The sequence below is a fragment of the Nyctereutes procyonoides genome, unplaced genomic scaffold, assembly GCF_905146905.1.
Source record: "Nyctereutes procyonoides isolate TBG_1078 unplaced genomic scaffold, NYPRO_anot_genome, whole genome shotgun sequence".
Lineage (NCBI taxonomy): Eukaryota > Metazoa > Chordata > Mammalia > Carnivora > Canidae > Nyctereutes > Nyctereutes procyonoides.
In genome coordinates this window covers 29,622,268-29,640,945 of record NW_026575122.1, presented here as the reverse complement: position 1 = coordinate 29,640,945, position 18,678 = coordinate 29,622,268, and the positions used below count along the sequence as shown (strand labels likewise).

The 18,678-nt window shown below is 34.1% G+C and overlaps 1 protein-coding gene across 4 annotated transcripts in view; it reads right to left on the bottom strand.

Annotated features, from left to right (window-relative positions):
• CEP83 (centrosomal protein 83) overlaps positions 1 to 18,678 on the bottom strand; it is a 124,565-nt gene that overhangs the window by 73,778 nt on the left and 32,109 nt on the right. For all 4 annotated transcript variants that reach the window (XM_055336231.1, XM_055336235.1, XM_055336233.1 and 1 more), the window contains exons 2-3: positions 6,942 to 7,215; positions 6,317 to 6,467 (exon numbers count right to left, since the gene is read on the bottom strand). In XM_055336231.1, coding sequence (XP_055192206.1) covers positions 6,317 to 6,467; positions 6,942 to 7,114 — 324 coding nt within the window. In that variant the 5' untranslated portion in view covers positions 7,115 to 7,215. The remainder of the gene's footprint in view (positions 1 to 6,316; positions 6,468 to 6,941; positions 7,216 to 18,678) is intronic.

Sequence of the window (18,678 nt, the reverse complement as noted above, 5' to 3'; positions counted from 1 at the left end):
AGAAGCAAGATGGATCAAAACCTTTGGTGGGAGAAAACTGCTGAGTGTGGAAGAAATAGACAATGAATGTAGTTGGGAAATCAGAAAGAAAGCTCTTGTTATGATCTGGTTTATGATGTCAAGAGTCTGGGTGATAGTAGCAAGAGTCCAAACTGAGGAGGGGGGGTGGTTAAAAGGTAAAGAGTAATACATAAATCTTACTTGGATCCCATTTCAAACAAGCCAACTTTAAGCAAAATTGTGGGAAAAGTAGGGAAATGTTAACAAAGATGCAATATTAAAAGACATAAGAAAATAAGTACTTTTAGGTATGATAATGGTATTGTGGCTATGCTTTTAAAGGAGAGACTGCTTTGGTATTTAACGGTGATATATACTAAAATACTAGAGTTGAGATAATATGATTTGCTTCAAAATAATCCAGAGGGGTTGAAGAACAGAGCAGCAATGTGAGAAGATAAAACAAGACTGGCTGAGAGATGGTAATTATTGGAATTACTGGTGCTGGGTATCTGAGGATGCAGCCCAACCACCACTCTACAAAATCTACTTGTTTCAGATTTCTGTAATTAAAGGTTAATTAGAAATAAAAGTGCTTCTACTTCCAACAGATGGCATAAGAGAGATCAGATTTTCCTGCCTAAAACAAAAGAATAAACAAAAATCAGTTTTCAAGACACTGGGCATAATAAAGCAAAAAAGATCTCGGAGAGACAAACAACAAAGCTAGTTAGCTTTGAGAATGCTTCCAGGCCATGCACAGAAAGAGATATCCAGGCAGTCTGATGGACTCTATGACTTAAACGGAACTACAAATCCAGAAGAGCAGTGTGGTCAGAATCATAAGAGAGGGTAGCAGAAAAGAGGGTGGCACAGAAACAAGATTATGAAGATCTGCAAAAGGTCTCTGTTGGCTCATTCAGAAGAGTGCCTCAATCAGCACATGCATGTAAGGAAAATATTTAAATAAGGCCAGGAAAAGAACAACCTGAAAGAATCGGATGGATGAGTAATCTGAGCTCACACAGAGCTATGAACAGTTCCTTTTCCCAAAAGCCAGACTGAAAATCTTCATTTCAATGAGTACTCAGAAGGTTCTCAGCAGTAGCAAATAATGAGCACTAACCACTAATCTGCTTTCACTTAACAAATCTTAAAAAGACCCAGAAAGATGAAACTGCTTCCAAATAACTGTCCCAGAACAAAGCTCAAGAATATTTATCAGAATACAAAAATATCTAGCACTTGAAACAAAATTTACAATATCTAGCATCCAATAAAAATTTATCAGGCATGCAAAGAAGCAGGAAAATACTACCCACAATAAGAAAAGAAATTCAATCAACCAAAACCAACACAGAAGTGAAATAGATGTTATCATTAGCAAAGACATTAAACTAGTTCTTATAACTGAATTCCGTTTGTTCCAAAAGCTAGAGAAAAGATTGAACATGTTAAGTAGATATAAACAACTTATGAAAAAGACCTACATTAGATTTCAAAAGTAAAAACTACAATTTCTGAGATGAAAAATATACACCATACGGGATTAATGAAAAATTAGATACTGAAGAAAAAAACATCAGTGAACTTGAAGACATGATAACAGAATCTATCCAAAATGCAACAAGGAGACAAAAAAGACTGAAAATAAATAGACTGCATACCAGTCAGCTATGGATTAATGAAAGATTAGATACTGAAGAAAAAAACATCAGTGAACTTGAAGACATGATAACAGAATCTATCCAAAATGCAACAAGGAGACAAAAAAGACTGAAAATAAATAAACTGCATACCAGTCAGCTATGGGAGAAGTTTAAGTGGCCTAATAACGGAATCCCCACAGGAGATCAGAGAGGAGGCAGAAAAAATATTTTCGCAAGTCATATCCAAAACTTTTCTAAATGTAGTGAAAACTGCAAACCCACAGATCGAATACACACTAAGCACCATAAATATTAAGTACAAAGTCATGTCAACCAAACCGCTCATCATCAGCAATAAAAAGAAAATCTTAAGGGCAGCCATGAAAAGAAGACTCCCTGTGTATAAAGAACAAAGATAAGGATGGCAGCAAACTTCTTATGTAAAACAACATAAGTGAGAAGACAGAAGAGCAACATCTTTAAAAGTATTAGGGGGAAAACAGTCAACCTAGAAATTAGTACTCAGCAAAACTATCTTTAAAATCAATTATTTTTATTTTTTTATTTTATTTTTTTAAATCAATTATTTTTAGACATATAAAAGCTGAAAAAATCTCTCCTAGATCTCCCTGTTAGAAATGTTAAAGTCCCTAAGCCAGTAGGAAAATAGTACCAATGGAAATATAAATTTACACAAAGGAGAAAAGAACACTGAAGCTGGTAACTACCCAAGTGTCTTGTAATCTATAACGTCTCTGATTTTTTTTGTTACCTCCTAAGAATCTTATAAAAAACAAGCACACATACATAAGAAAAATTTCCCTTCCCTCCCAAACCCCCGCCAAAGCACATGTACACAAAGGCATAGAATTAGAGGATTTTCACCATGCCATTTTAGGAAAAAAGTATGCTGTGTCTTAGACTTCTAATGGAATACTGCCACCACTTGTCTCAAAAGAAACTTAAAAGAATGCTTTATCATACACCAGTCTACGTCTCATTACCAATATTAAGACTATATTATACCAACAATGTCATGTTAATATAAAATAGATTATTTTTCAAAGAATATTTTAAGAAGTAGATATTGCTGTGCCAGAGATTCTCAGAAAGATAACAAACTAAATAATAAATTTAGCTGCCAAATAAAATGGGAAACATACAGCGTTATATAGTTTCCACTGCCTGACACAAACAAAGCATATAAATTTTTAATAAAGTAAGTTTCAATATTTGGAATAAAAATATTATCAAATAACTTCTATTTTAAAAAAGGTTTTGCTAACATAGTACATAACAATAATATAACAACAGCTAACATTCTATCTACTTTCTATATCAAAGCACTGTACTAACATGTTCTATGCATTGTCTCATTTTATCTTTACAATCATCCTATAAGTTAGGCACTATTATTATTTCCACTCACTACAACTACACAAGTGACAAAGAAATATTCTTTAATTGACTATCTTTTATATCATTTTTCTATAAAAAAGCCAAAGGGATATTAAATCTTAGCTCAGAAAAGGGATTTTGCAGATAGACAAGATACTACATGCCTTTTCTGAAAATAATCATCTTTCATAAACACTTATTACAGTATTTCTGGTTGATTCTACTTTGTTGAATTTGTTTTATTCAGCTCGCAATTTGTACAAATTGCAAACATCCATAAAGCAAATGGCTAAATTACTCAACATGTGTATATAAATACATAGATCTTCATTTTAGTGTATTTTTGCCAGATAAATACCTTGAAGAAACCAGTCACGTTCATCTTGAAAAAGAGAAACTTTACCAGACAAATTATATTTGTCAGCAAACATTTGAGAAGTTATCACATGGAAAAATGTCCAAAGTTATTTTGTATAGATCTAAGAACAGTCCAAGAACCAAGAGAGAGGTAACAGGAAGGATGATTTCATTTGAACAAGAGAGGGAAAATAATTAACATGCCCCAATCCATAAATGGAACTGGATCACCCTAAACATTCACTAGGTTCTCTCCCACTGAAAGCACTGAAGCAGAAAATAAAGATCCCTGTGTCACAATTGTTCCAAAAAAGAATTCTGCTTTGGACAGTGTATTAGTTTCCTAGAGCTACCACAACAAAATACCACAAACTGGCTACCTTAAAACAACAAAATTTATTGTCTCATAGTTATGGAGGCTTGAAGTCCAAAATCAAGGTGTCAGCAAGGCCACATTCCCTCTGAAAACTGAAGGGCAGGAGGCTTCTTCGCCTCATCCTAGTTGCTGGCAGTGCTGCTGATCCTTGTCCTTCCCGGGCAGCTGCAGCACTTCAATCTCTCTTCTGCCATGACAGGGCACTTATCCTGTGTTTCTGTCTGTGTCTGTTCTCTTCTTAGAAGGACACCAGTCACAGTAGATTAAGGGCCCATGATCTTTCAGTATGACCTCATCTTAATGAATTACATCAGCAAAGACTATTTTCAAACAAGGTCACATTCTGAGGTACTGAGCATTAGAAGTTCAACATATATTTTTGGCAGACAAGAAACTCATCACAGATATGAAAGAATGAGAGGATCGTCAACTCTAAGATGCTTAAGTTTTAAGTACATATGAAACAAGAACACTATTATATATGAACAGAACAACAATTCCAGTTCATTCATTTATTCTATTTATTCATGTCATTCATTGTTGAATGAATATTTGCTATTATAAAATATATAAATACAAACATAAATACACTTTAGCACTGGAGACACAGTGAAAAGAGCTCCTGCCCTTATAGAGCCTGCATTCAAACAGAATAAATGGCCATCATTTATGAATATCTATTATGTGTCAGACACTGTACTAAAAATACACATTATTTCATTAGTTCTCACAACAAACTGCTGTTAACAACTTTTATCCTCTTTACCACATAATAAAACCAAGGCATAAAAACAGCTGTTTGCTGATGGTCATCATCTCACCGGTTAACTGACCTTTTTTTGTTAAATGACGTGACACTCTTTTTGTCTTGAAGTAAATTTTATCTGATATTAATTACTATTTCTTCAGAGTAACATGTAGACATGCTTCTTTGTACCAAGGGCGTGCAAACAGTAAGCTTAAGAAGACTAGAGTGTTTATATCTCCAATAGCAGAATATTTTGAATTCCTTGTATTCAGTGCTCACAGATTGTCATTTCTATAGGCCTCTCAATATTTGCAAAACAAATTAATTTACCAATTCTATAGTCTTAAATTACATTTTCCTATTCAACTCCTATTTCTGAGGTTTTTGTTTGTTCACTGTCCTAACTACACCTAGGAATAAAACAACTCAGTAGAGGCTCCAACTCAATCTTAGTGGCGGCGTTCCCAATAATGGAAGATTTCAAGAAGATACTAAATAACCAACTTCTAATGCTGCTATCAAAGGAATCCATGAATTGGGTGATATGCCATACTTGCTAACTTGAAAGGTAGCTTTTTAGTCTACCAACTTATGACTCCAATATTAAAAATACCTTATTATTTGTACCAAGCACTAGATAAAAAGAAATACACAGCTGGTGCCACCTAGAGATTAAATGAATACAGGAAAATATCACTGCTTGGCATCTACTAATTTTAAATTTGGTGCTACAGGAAGTTTAGCTTTGGTCTTCTTTTTAGGCAAATAAATGAAAACCATAGTTAGTACTTCACAGTACCAACTATTTTTTGCTTTAGAAACTCCATTTACCTTACACTGCACAAATTATGTGCACATATTGTTTTTATAGTCTTTTAAGAAGTCCCTCAAAAATAACTCAGACTTATCAACTATACTTCAGTAATAACTTTTTTCATAAAAAATAAAACTTCAAGAAAAGTCTATCAGTCTTTTTTAGCTCAGTTTGTTATAATACTTAAAGGAGAATTAGTAAAACTTCCTTTAAAACAGTATTTTTTAAACTCTGAATATTTATCAATTCAAACCAGCCTTTCCCCCAATTATTCTGAAGAGTGTAATATTTAAATCAGAATAGTAATTTAATGCAAATTTACATGAAACAACGGTTTCATGGCTTAACCCTACATGGTAGCTAACAGTCCAAAATATTTGAAAGAATATTAAATTATACCACTGGATATATAGCAAAACACTCATTCGAAATATAGGCAGAATTCACCAAATTTAGCAACATCTGACTATTTGTGTATCATGGCGCAAAGGCAGGCCTCCCAAAGATGAGCTGCTTTGGCATAAAGATTCTTTTCACTTACAAGCAATCAAAACCAAGCAGATTTAGGAAAAGCTCTTTACCTGCCCCTCAACTGCCTAAATTTAATTGGAAAGGAGAGCCTATACCAAGAAGAGCGCGATTAACAGAGGTTCCTCTTTACCTAAAAAATTTATCTGCTTAACAGGGCAACCTTTGTTTCCCAAACATCTCCTCTCACCATCCTGCTAATGATCTTCTTCTCTTTATACCCCCAGACCTTGTCTGTCTCCTTAGCTCAGGACATCATATAAGCCTCCTATTGCCTATCTTTGGAATTTCACAATTGTGTGGATTCTGCATACTTTCTAAACTAAATTTGATTTTCTCTTGTTAATCTATCTCATGTCAATTTGATTCTTAGTCCATCTTAGAAGAATCCTGAAGAGCAGAGGGAATTTTTTCCCAATAGCACTAAGTGAAATACATTTTCTTACCTGCAGTTTCATTTCTTCTAAGTCTTTAGTTTTCTCTACTAATTCCCCTCTTAGCTCTTGGAGCAGCAGCTGAAATTTTTCCTGGTGAGTTTGCTTTTCATTTAACAGGCGCTTGAGTTCATTTTGTGACTTTATGTACTCATCTTGCAATCTGATTTTTAAAAAAAGAATTCCATTTTAAGGGTATTCTTTGCTTTCTAATTGCATTACTTTATGTAAAGCCAACCAACACCACAGAACAAGACCAATTTCGTATATCCATTAAATTCACATCTTTTCTTTTAGAATTTAATTATTAACACTATAGTTTATTTATACAATTTTACTTGGTGGGGGGGAACACACTTAGCCACCTAAATACATTTAATTTTCTATGTCTTGCTACTTTCAAAGAAAGACTTCTAAATAAATAGCACATTTAAGATCATGTTTAGTTGTAAATATAGTAATTTTAAAGCAAAATTTTCACCGTATTAAAAAAATGTTAAATGACATTTTATGATATTTTGAAATGACAGTTTCAAAAGTATGCAGACAAAATTATACTGTATGTTCCAGAGCAAACATTCAAACAAAAAAAAGCTTTCTTAATAAAGCCCCTCATATCCAAATTTAAGCAATTTACCTTGTGTGTTCAGCTTTAAGAGTCTGATAGTTAGATTTATGATGTTCACATCGTAGCCTTTCATCAATTAACATTTTTTGGAACTCGGATTGAGAACCTGTCAGCTCACTGTCTCCACCAGGAGGAAAAATGGGGGGAAAGGTGTCCATATTGGTAAATGTGCAGTTAACCATGTAAAAGTAAGTCCGGCTTCCTATTTTGTCTTAGTTTTCTTTTCAAGGGTATTTTCCACTTCCTTCTTGCTAAGACAGACTCTCAGGATGCCAAATTATACCTGCACAGAGAAATACACTTAGTTAGTGATGAGTTAGACTCCTTCAGTGTTACATTCTTTTTATCCCTTCTTTTTACTCATATTTCATTTCTAAAAACCAAATTTTCGGATTTTGAAATTGTTTATAAAAAAAATTGAATCATATCTTAACACATTTTCTTTACTTCCACTCTAAGTTTCTGAGACCATCAACGTCATATCTTCAAGTATTAACCTAACTAGAGTTACTGACTTTTCCAGTTTAAGTACTCCCCAGATTGACAAACTATGGACATTTCCTGAAGCCACTAGGGTAAATTTCCTAGAAGGATCTTAGTACAAAATCCATACTCTGAAATCAGGGGAAAAGCCATTTAGAATTTGACAAATGATTGGAGAAAATTATAATCTTCACAAAGATGACCTTCAGCAAGTAACTATGTCTGTGATTAATGCTGCAAAGGGTCTTTTATTTGACACAAGGTGAACTGTACTCACCCTGCAGACTCAGATGAGAAATCAGTCAACACAAAAATGCTGACCACCTATGTATCATGCACTGTGCTAAGAACAGGAAAGTAAATAACCTCAACTATCCCCAAAAGCACTGATCCAGGATTATGAAAGTAACTAAGTATTTGTTATATTTAGAAGTAAAAATGATGACAGAGTGTTCTTATTGTATATAATTAAAAATAAAAGTTTTCATCAAAATAATTCTGTCCCCTTTAGTTTCATTAATCTTTGTCAAGACTATTATATGTATTTTTTCCTAATTGCATCTTCCTTAGTCATGGATCATCATGAAATAGCTTTTCCTACTACAAGATATTCAGGATACACAAACCATCAAATTACTCAGTCTTTCTTTTAATATACGATTTCTGATAAATTGATGTAATGTCTGCATACCACCTAAGACTTTTCAACTAAAATTGAAGTTACTTTGGTTTTCTGTCAAATCACATTTTAATAGAAGGGAAAAAGTTTTCCAAGAAAACTTTACTTCTTACTCATGTTAAATGTGCAACAGTACACTGTCTGTAACAGCTGCCACAACATTATCCTGTCAAAAGTATACACTTGTCAAGGAGTTAATTAATCGGATCATAAAACTGGCATGCTTTTCGATACAATTTTTAAGAGATAGAAACAACAATAAATTTATCTCATACTTTCTAATAATACCATCTAAAAGGCATTATAAATTATAAGGCTTTAATTTTAATAAAAGCTTAAATTATGTTAAAAAAAAGAGCTACCCCTCAGTCCCACTACTAGCAAAACAAAGATTTCCAAGATAAAATGAAGAATTTTTTATTTTTATTCCAGTTGACAGTAAATATTCTAACTCCTACTTTAAAATGGAAGTTCCCATGCAAAAAAATTCAGTACAACCTGGAATATTATAGGAAAACAGGGTTAAAAGGATTTAAATCTTTCCCTTTTTAGCACTAAAATCTACTACAAATACTTTTCAGGACTAACTGTAGGGTATCCATTTCCCAATCACCACCACCGTTACATTATTAACCTTTTAAAAAAAGTGTCTCTTCTTCTAGTTGTGATAATAGAGTATCCAAGAGCAAGATCAAGTACATCTCTTCCTCTTAGGTCTACAATCGACTACGAGTGGTAGGGTGTGAGAGCTCCCCTTGCTGAACTTCACAACTCCATTTTAATGAGGTTTCCCATTATCAATTTTCACAACATCATCTCCAATTCTAGTTCCACTGCAAATGTATGTGTATTACCCTCTGGTATCTTCTCACTTAAAGTTATAAACTCCTGGTTTGCATCTGCAAACATTTTCATACTTTTATCCAAGGAATATTTCAGAATCACAGAAAATCATATGCCCGTTTGCACAAGTATTACCAGGTCAGAATGAATTTTATTTGTTTTTAAGTGTTTTGCACATATATTCGGTTCTCTCCAGTCCAGTAGTAATCAATTTATCAAAGATAATCTTGGAAAATATAGTATCCTCCAAATAGATATCTAGTAACATGGACAGAAAGGCATCATAAAACATAATTTTTTCTCTGATCTTCAAAAGTGGTTCCACAATTCTATACTCAAGCTTACAAAGAACTTATATCTTTTATGCTAATAAAGATGTTTTTAGCTAACAACAAAAGCCCCAACTACCTTAAACAATGCAGGAAATGTATTATCAATCTCTTACACCACGTAATCTGAAGATAGTCTTCACTTCTGGTATGAGAAGACAAGGTAATTTAATTTAGATCAAGCCTCCTGCTTTGGACAAGAAAAGTTGGATACATATTTTAATAATCTGCTTGAAGACACTGGAAAACTAACAAGAGAATAAATATTTACTGAAATAGGAACAGGAGAAGATGTGGATGCAGAAAGATGAGACTGGCATTTGGGACCACTCTACCCCTAGAGGCATTTGCCAGTTCCGGAGAGGTGGTTAGAAGATGGGATGCCTTCTGACAGTCTTCAAATTCAAAGACACACAGATTAGACCAGCAAGGAGTAGAGAAGCCCTGGTGAACACCCACTTCATTTTGAATACAGACTTTAAAGGTTTACCCTTATTATTCCCAACAAGAATAATCTAGATGGATATTAGAAGAGGCTGAAACTTGCTTTAAAAAACAATTTTACAAATAAATGTGACCCAATTTTTTTTTTTACTTTTAAAATTCAAATCCAGGGGAAGATAAAGGCAACATGAATTAAAATCGCAAGACGCAAAAGATAACAGATACAAAAGGGCCTCACTATTAGAGTTATTAGACAGCAATTCTAACAGAAATTTTCTTTATTATTGTGTACAAGGTAATAGAAAACAAGGTTGAGAATTTTGTGAGAGAATTAGAAACCCTAAAAAGAAACCAATGGAAACTCTAAAGCTGAAAAATTCCATAACCAAAAGTAAAAACTCAATGAGCAAGCATAACAACCTAGATAGGACATAGCTTAAGAAGATAAGTTAAAAGAATATGTTCAAGCTGAAGCAGAAAGAGAAACAAGAATAAAAAAATACAAAAAAGGAAGACCCACAACTATGTGGCCAAATAATCTTCAACAAAGCAAGAAAGAATATTCAATGGAGGGATGCCTAGGTGGCTTAGTCAGTTGAGCATCTGACTCTTGGTTTTAGCTCAGGTCATGACCTCCTGGGTAATGGGATCAAGACCTGCTTCGGGCTCCATGCTCAGTGAAGACTCTGCTTCTCTCCTCCCTCTCCCTCTGTGAACATTTCTGTGTGCATGGCAATGGCGCTCTCTCTCTCTCTCTCTCTCTCTCTCAAATAAAGAAATCTTAAAAAACTATTTTAAAAAAATATCCAATAGAGAAAAAGAAAATCTCTTCAACAAATGGTGTTGGGGTGTTGCGAAAACTGGACAGGGACATGTAGAAGAATGAAACTGGACCACTTTCTGTCACTGTAACAAAAATAAATTAAAAATGGATGAAAGATCTAAATGTAAAACAGGAAATCATCAAAATCCTAGAGGAAAAGCAGGCATCAATCTCCCTGACCTTGGTAACAGCAACTTTTTATTAGGCACATCTCTGCAGGCATGGGAAACAAAGCAAAAATGAACTACTGGGACTTCATCAAGATAAAAAACCTCTGCACAGCAAAGAAAACAATCAACAAAACTAAAAGGCAACTAATGGAATGAGAGAAGTTATTTGCAAATGACATATCTGATAAAGGGTTAGTGTCCAAAATCTATAAAAAAACTTACCAAATTAACACCCAAAAAGCAAATAATCCAATTAAGAAATGGGCAGAAGACATGAATAGACACTTTTCCAAAGAAGACATCCAGATGGCTAACAGACACATGGAAAGACACTCAACATCAATCATCATCATCACGGAAATATAAAACAAATCAAAACCACAGACACCATCTCACACCTGTCAGAATGACTAAAATTAATAACTTAGGAAACAACCAGTATTGGTGAAGATGTAAAGAAAAGGGAACCCTCTTACACTGTTGGTGGGAATGCAAACCAGTGCAGTCACTCTGGGAAACAATGTAGAGGTTCCTCAAAAAGTTACAAATAAAATTACCCTGACCCAGGAATTGCACTAGGTATTTATTCAAAGGATATAAAAATGCTGATTCAAAGGGAAATATGCACCCCAATGTTTACAGCAATGCTATCAACAATAGCCAAATTATAGAATGAGTCCAAATGTCCATCAACATATGTGTATGTGTGTGTACATACATACATATGTGTGTGATACAGTATTACTCATCTATCAAAAAGAATGAAATGTCATTTGCTATAACACGGACGGAATTAGAGTATATTATGCAAATGAAATAAGTCATCAGAGAAAGACAAGTATTCATGATGTCATGCATATGTGGAATTTAAGAAACAAAACAGATGAACATAGGAGAAGGAAAAATAAGATACAAACAGAGAGGCAGGCAACCCACAAGAGACCCTTAAATACAGAGAACTGAGGGTTGCTGGAAGGGAGGTGGCAGGGGATGGACTAAGTGGGTGATGGGAATTAAGGACAGCACTTGTTGGGATGAGCACTAGGTGTTACATGTAAGTGATGATTCACTAAATTCTACTCCTGAAACCAACACTACATGTTAACTAACTTGAATTTAAATAAAATTAAATAAGAAAAATACAAAAAAAGGAAAGAAATACAGAGAATAAAAACGTCATTCTAACCAATATGCCCACTGGAGTCCCAGAAAGAAAGAATAGTACAGAAGCAATACCTGCCAAAAAAAAAAAAAAAAAGGTTGCCAACTTCCTCCAAAAACCAAAAGCACGTAAATAAAAAGAAATCTGCATACATCTCATTAAATAATCCACATCTGAGAACATCATCTTAACATTAAAGAAAAGGGGAAGATTGTAAGATCAGCCAGGAAAAGAAACAAAGGGCCTTGAAAATAAGCATCAAATGACTTCAACGATGAAAGCCAGAACACACATAATAATACCTTTACAGTGCTAAAAGAAAATAATTTCCAAACTAACACTCTATGAATATAGCCAAAAAAAAAAAAAAAAACCTTTTCAAGAATATTGGTAAAATAAGGACATTTTCAGATAAACAAAATCATCCCATAAGATGATGCACAATAAAAGAAATGGTGAAAGAGTCTTTCATACACAAGGAAAATTATTTTAAATGTGGACAATACAAAAATAAAGATAAATGAAAACTGGAAATATGTACATAATTCTAATTGAATACTGACTGCATGAAATAGTATCTGGGTTTTTTTTTATATATATATAGACTTAAAATACATAAAGAAATGATATATAAGAAGTCAGTAAATGTAGAATTACCAGTCTTACAGAGCCCTTGCACTACATGGGAAAAGGCTGAAAGTATCAATGAATATAACACTTTGGTAAGTCAAGAATGCATACTGTAATCTCTAGGAAAGAGGATGTCAAACTAGAACTCATGAGCCAAATTTGGTCTGCAGTGTTGTTTTGTATGACCCCAGGCTAAGAATGTTATCTCTTAAGAGCTTAAAAATTAATACAAATGCAAAACTCCTCAATAAAATATTAGCAAATTGGGGCAGCCCCAGTGGCTCAGAAGTTTAGGGCCATCTTCAGCCCAGGGCCTGATCCTGGAGACCCGGGATCAAGTCCCACACTTTGGGCTCCCTGCACGGAGCCTGCTTCTCCCTCTGCCTGTGTCTCTGCCTCTCTCTCTCTCTCTCATGAATAAATAAAATCTTTAAAAAAAAAATTAGCAAACTGAATCCAACAATGTATAAAAAGATTTACACACATGACCAAGTAGAATTTATTCTAGGAATGTAGGCTAGTGCAACATCAAAAAAAAAAAAAATTAATGTGATTACATGAACAGACTAAAGCAAAAAAAAAAAAAATTACATGATCCTAACAATAGACACAGAAAAAGCATCTGACAAAATCCAACACCCATTCATAATTTTAAAAACTCAACAAACTAGGTATGGTGAGGAATTTTCTCAACTTGCTAAAAAAAAAAAAAAACTATAGCTAACATCATATTTAGTGATAAGAAAATAGACATTTTCTAAGATCAAGAGCAAACAAGAATGTCCCATCTCACCAGAGAGGAATCTTAGCTAATATACTAAGACAAAAAAATAAAAGGCATATAAATTCAGAAGGAAGAAATAAAACTTTCTCTGCAGATGACATGATGGTCTGTGAAGAAGATCCAATTTAAAAAAATTCTTCTGGAACTGATAAGCAATTATAGCAAGGTTGCAGGATACAAAGTTAATATACAATAAAGCCCATCACTTTCCTATGTATCAGCAACGAAATAAATGGAATTTGAATTTTAAAAGACCATTTACATTAGTATCACCCAAATTAAACAGCTCTAAACTTAACAAAATATGTCCTTTTTTAACATGAGGAAAATTACTAAACTCTGATGAAAAAAAAAAATCGAAGAACTAAATAAATGGAAAGATATTATTCTATGTTCATGGATGGGAAGACTCATGCTGTCAATATGCAAATTCTTCCCAACTTGATCTATAGATTCAATATGATCCCCAAAAATAATTTTTTGTGGATATCGACAAAAGACCCAGAATAGCTGATACAATATTGCATTAGCACAAAGTCAGAAAACTGATGCTAGCTGACTTTGAGATTTATTATAAAAGAACAGTATTTGGTGTGATACTGGGGCACCTGGTGGCTCAGTCAGATAAGCAACTGACTCTTGGTTTTGGCTCAGGTCATGATGTCAAGCTGCACATTGGGCTCCACACTCAGCAGGGAGTCTGCTTGATATTCTCTCCCTTTCTTCCTCCTCCCATTCATGTGCATTCTCTCTCTCTCAAATAAATAAAATCTTATTTATTTGAAAGAGAGAGCATAAGATGAGCAGGGAGATGGGCAAAGGGAGAGGGAGAAGCAGGTTCCCCACTGAGCAAGGGAGCCTGATGGGGAGCTAGATAGCATGACCTGAGCCAAAGGCAGATGCTTAACTAAGGTACCCAAGCACTCCTAAATAAATCTTTTTTTTTTTTTTTTTTTTACAAAATGTGATATTGGCAAAATAATAGACAAATAGATCAGTGGAACAGAATAGAGTCCACATACAGGCTGAAACAAATATAGTCAACTGATCTTTGGTACAGGAGCATACGCAAAAAATAACACACACGCGAAACAAAAAAAAAGTGGATCTAGGCAGACATACCCATCACAAAATTTAGCTCAAATAGATTATCCACATAAATGTAAAATGCAAAACTATCAAATTCCTCTGATATAGCAATAACTTTTTAGATACAACACCAAAGACAAGATCCATGAAAAAAAATAGTAATTGGTAAGTTAGACTTCATTAAAATTTAAAACCTCTGCTCTATGAAAAATCTGCCAAAAGAATGAGTAGATAAGTCATAGCCTGGGAGGAAATATTTGAAAAAGACTTAGCTAGATAAAGGACTGCTAATAAAAATAAACAAAGTCAAACTCAACAGTAAGAAATACTAAATTAAAACCTGGCCCAGAGATCTTAAGACATTCCACCAAAGAAGATACATAAACGGCATATAAGCATATGAAAAATTGTGCAACATCATATGTAATTAGGGAACTGCAAACTGAAACAATGAGATATTATTCCAAATCTATTAGGGTGGCCCAAATCCAAACACGGAAAATACCAAATGTTGGTGAAAATATGAAGCAATAGGAACTCTAATTTATTAATCTTACAGTCCAGCCTACAGTGCTCCTTGATATTTACCCAAATTACTTGAACTTACATCCACACAAAGAATTGTACATGAGTGCCAAAGGCATCTTTATTCATTGATTGCCAAACCTTGGAAGCAACCACAATGTACTTCATTAAGTGAATGGATAAACTGTGGTATATCCCAACAATTGACTATTACTCAGCCCTAAAATGAAATGAGTTATCAAACCATGAAAAAATATAAAGGAACCTTAAGTGCATATTACTAAATGAAAGAAAGCCATTCCTCAAGGGGATACATACTGTAGGATTCCAATTATATGACATTCTGGAAACAGTAAAACTATGAAGACATTTTAAAAATTAGGGGTTGCCAGAGGTAAAAAGGAAAAGATAAATACTTACTTATCTGACTCTTCAAAATAAAAGTTTGCTGAAACTTTCTATAGGATAACCCTTAAAGAATCCTAAAAGAGTGGGAAATTTTACATTACTCAAAACACTCTAAAAAACGGTTTTTCAAACTTTGTACTACTGACACTTTAAACCAGATAAATTCAATTTGGATAGGGCCAGGGACCTATCCTGTACATTGTAGGATATTTAACAATGTTTCTAGTCTACTCATTAAATGTCAGTAGCACCGGAAGCAATGAAAAACAAAAGGTCTTCACATCTTGCCAAATGTAACCGGGGGTGAGGGGGTGCGGGGCAAAAATCATCTCAGCACCCCCTCATTTGATCATGCCTTCATTGAGAATTCCATTTAAAAGAAGATAAACAGGGAGATAAGATGAAACAACAAATAGGAAAATGGAAAACAGTAGAGTTAGATACATATCAGCAATTCTATAGATTAATGCTTCAAGTGAGTGAGAAATTTAAGAGAAAAAATATAACTCAACTATATAATTTTTTGTAATACATTTTTAAAACATAAGGGTACATAGGCTGAAAGAATAAAAAGCAAAAACAAACATTAAAGAAAGATGACAAAACTACAATATTAGATAAAGTAGATTTTAAGGCCAAAAAACAGCCAAATAGAAATAGTCCTAGAGATGAAGACAGACATTTGTGAAGATAAAAGGTTCAATACACCAGAAAGATAGGATACTTTTAATACAAAAAGGTAACTGAAAAAGCTACATATGTTTAGAAAGAAGACATTTCTAAATAACATGAATTAAAGAAAAGGTCACAATCAAAATCAGAAAATATCCAGAAGTAAATGAAAATTGGTAATATATCTTAAAACTTTTGGAATAAGACTTCTACCTCTGGGATGATGGAACAAATGTACATTTCCATATTAATCTCAGTAACACAAATAAAAATCTTGAATGGGGGGATGATATGTGTACCTAACACACAACACAACTCTGAAAAATGGAGACCTAAAAACCTTAGGATAGAAGAACGGACACTCGGCTGGGTTCCCAGGGTTAAGCCTAAGAAAGGGGAAGCCTAGCAAGACAAAAATGTTCTAGACAATAACAATCTCCTCCAGGAAAATACTACAGAAAAAAATATGACTCCACCACCAAATATGGCAACAAAAGCCAGATTTTAATAAGGTACACTAATATCCTGGTTGGATGATATACAACAAGGCCAACTAGAAAGCTGGGACTTTTATCCCTGCTGAGCAATAATAAAACCCCATGTTTTGCAATATCAGGGTGACTACATGGGGCACCTAAACTTTCACCCCTATCAACAGTAAGGAAGAACACCTACCTTACCCTGCTGAAGTGACATCAGATAAGCACTACTAGAGAAATAGGTCTGTCACTACCATCCAGCAATGATGATCTGCCACAACTCAGGTCAACAGAAGCCAACTAGGGAACTTAGACTTCTACCCTCAAATGGCAATAATGAGATAACATTTCCCCCCTTTCCTGTGCCAGAGAGGTATCAGGAAAAGCCAGAAATAGGAAACCGTGTTTCCTAACACAATACCCCAAAATGTCCAGGTTTCAAGAGAAAATTACTAGTCACACCAAAAATGAGGAGGATCTTGGGGTGCCTGGGTAGCTCAGCTGGTTAAGTGCTAGACTCTTGATTTTGGCTCAGGTCATGATCTCATGGGTCATGAGATGGAGCCCCATGCTGGGCTCCACTCAGCAAAAAGTCTGCTTGAAGATTTCTCTCCTTCTGCCCTTCCCCCAACTTGCATGCATGTGCCCTCTCCTCTCCCTCTCTTTCTCAAATAAATAAATAAATCTTATTAAAAAATGAGGAAGATCTCAAATTGAATGTATGTCAACACTGAGACAACAGATATATTAAAGTCATCTAACATAGATTTTAAACAAGTCATTCTATTAGTATTTCAATGAGCAATTGTAAACAAGCTTGAAATAAACCAAAAAAAAAAAAAAAAAGGCAACAAGCAACCAAAGAAAAACAGATGTCAGAAAAGAATAGAAGATATAAAGAAGAACCAAGTGGAAACTACAGAACTGAAAAATATAATGGCCAAAATAAAGATCTAACTATGAACTCAACAGCAGAAATACAGAAGAAAAAGAATGAACTGGAAGACAGAACAGAGATTACTCAACCTGAACAATAGAAAATAAACATAAAATGTAAGTAACAGATGCTCAGGAACTTATGAAACTAAAATAAAACACCTACCATTTATGACATCAGAGTATGATTCCATTTATAGGTATTATCCAAAATAGGTAAATCCACAGAAATAGAAAATACACTGGTGAGCTACCTGGGACTGGGGGGAGGGAGAAAGAGTGACTGCTTAATGGACAAAGAGTTATCTTTGGAGGTAAAAATGTTACGGAACTAGATAGAGGTGGTAGACATACAACACTCTAAACATACAAAATGCTACTGAACTGCACACTTTAAAACAATTTGTTATATGAATTTTACCACAATATAAAAAAAGAAACTTGGCAAACTAGGAACTGAAAGGCAGATCAATTTAGCAAAAGATGTACACAAAAAGAATACAGTAGGGGTGCCTGGGTGGCACAGTTGGGCTGAGTGTCCAACTCTTGGTTTCAGCTCGGGTGGTGATCGCAGGATCATGAGATTGAGCCCTGCATCTGGCTTCCTCCACCCCAACAGCTCCATGCTCAATCTCTCTCTCAAATAAATAAATCTTAAAAAAAAAAAATACAGTAAACACTTCTTGATTCTAAAATCTTCAATGACTTCCTTTCAAAATGTGAGGAAAACAAAGATATCCATTATCACCAATTTTATTTAACACTGTACAAAAAAATGTGGAACAAAGGTTAAAAAGAAATTAGAAAAGGAAAAGTAAAACTTTCTTTATATACAAATGTGTTAATTTTGTATGTAGAAAATCCAAAAGAATTCACAGAGCAATCATTAGAGGTTCATATGATTGCTAGGTAGATGAATATATAAAAATTAATTGCATTCTATGAATCAGCAACAAAATATTTTAAAGACATTCTTAACAATGGCATCAAAAAATACCAAACGCCAAGGCAAAAAGATGTGCTATTTATTCAGATACCTATCAGAACAACTAAAAAAGACCTAGGTAAATAGAGATACGTACCATACATTGGAAAACAATGTTCTTAAAGACATAAATTCTCCCCAAACTAATCTACAGATGCAACACCAATCAATAACCTAGGCAAGTAGGTGTGTATGTGTGTGTGTACATATGTGAGGTTTAGCATGTGAAATTTACATGGAAATACAAAGGTAAGAAACATCTTTTAAACAAAAGCAGAAACAATTTTAAAAAACAAGACAGGAGG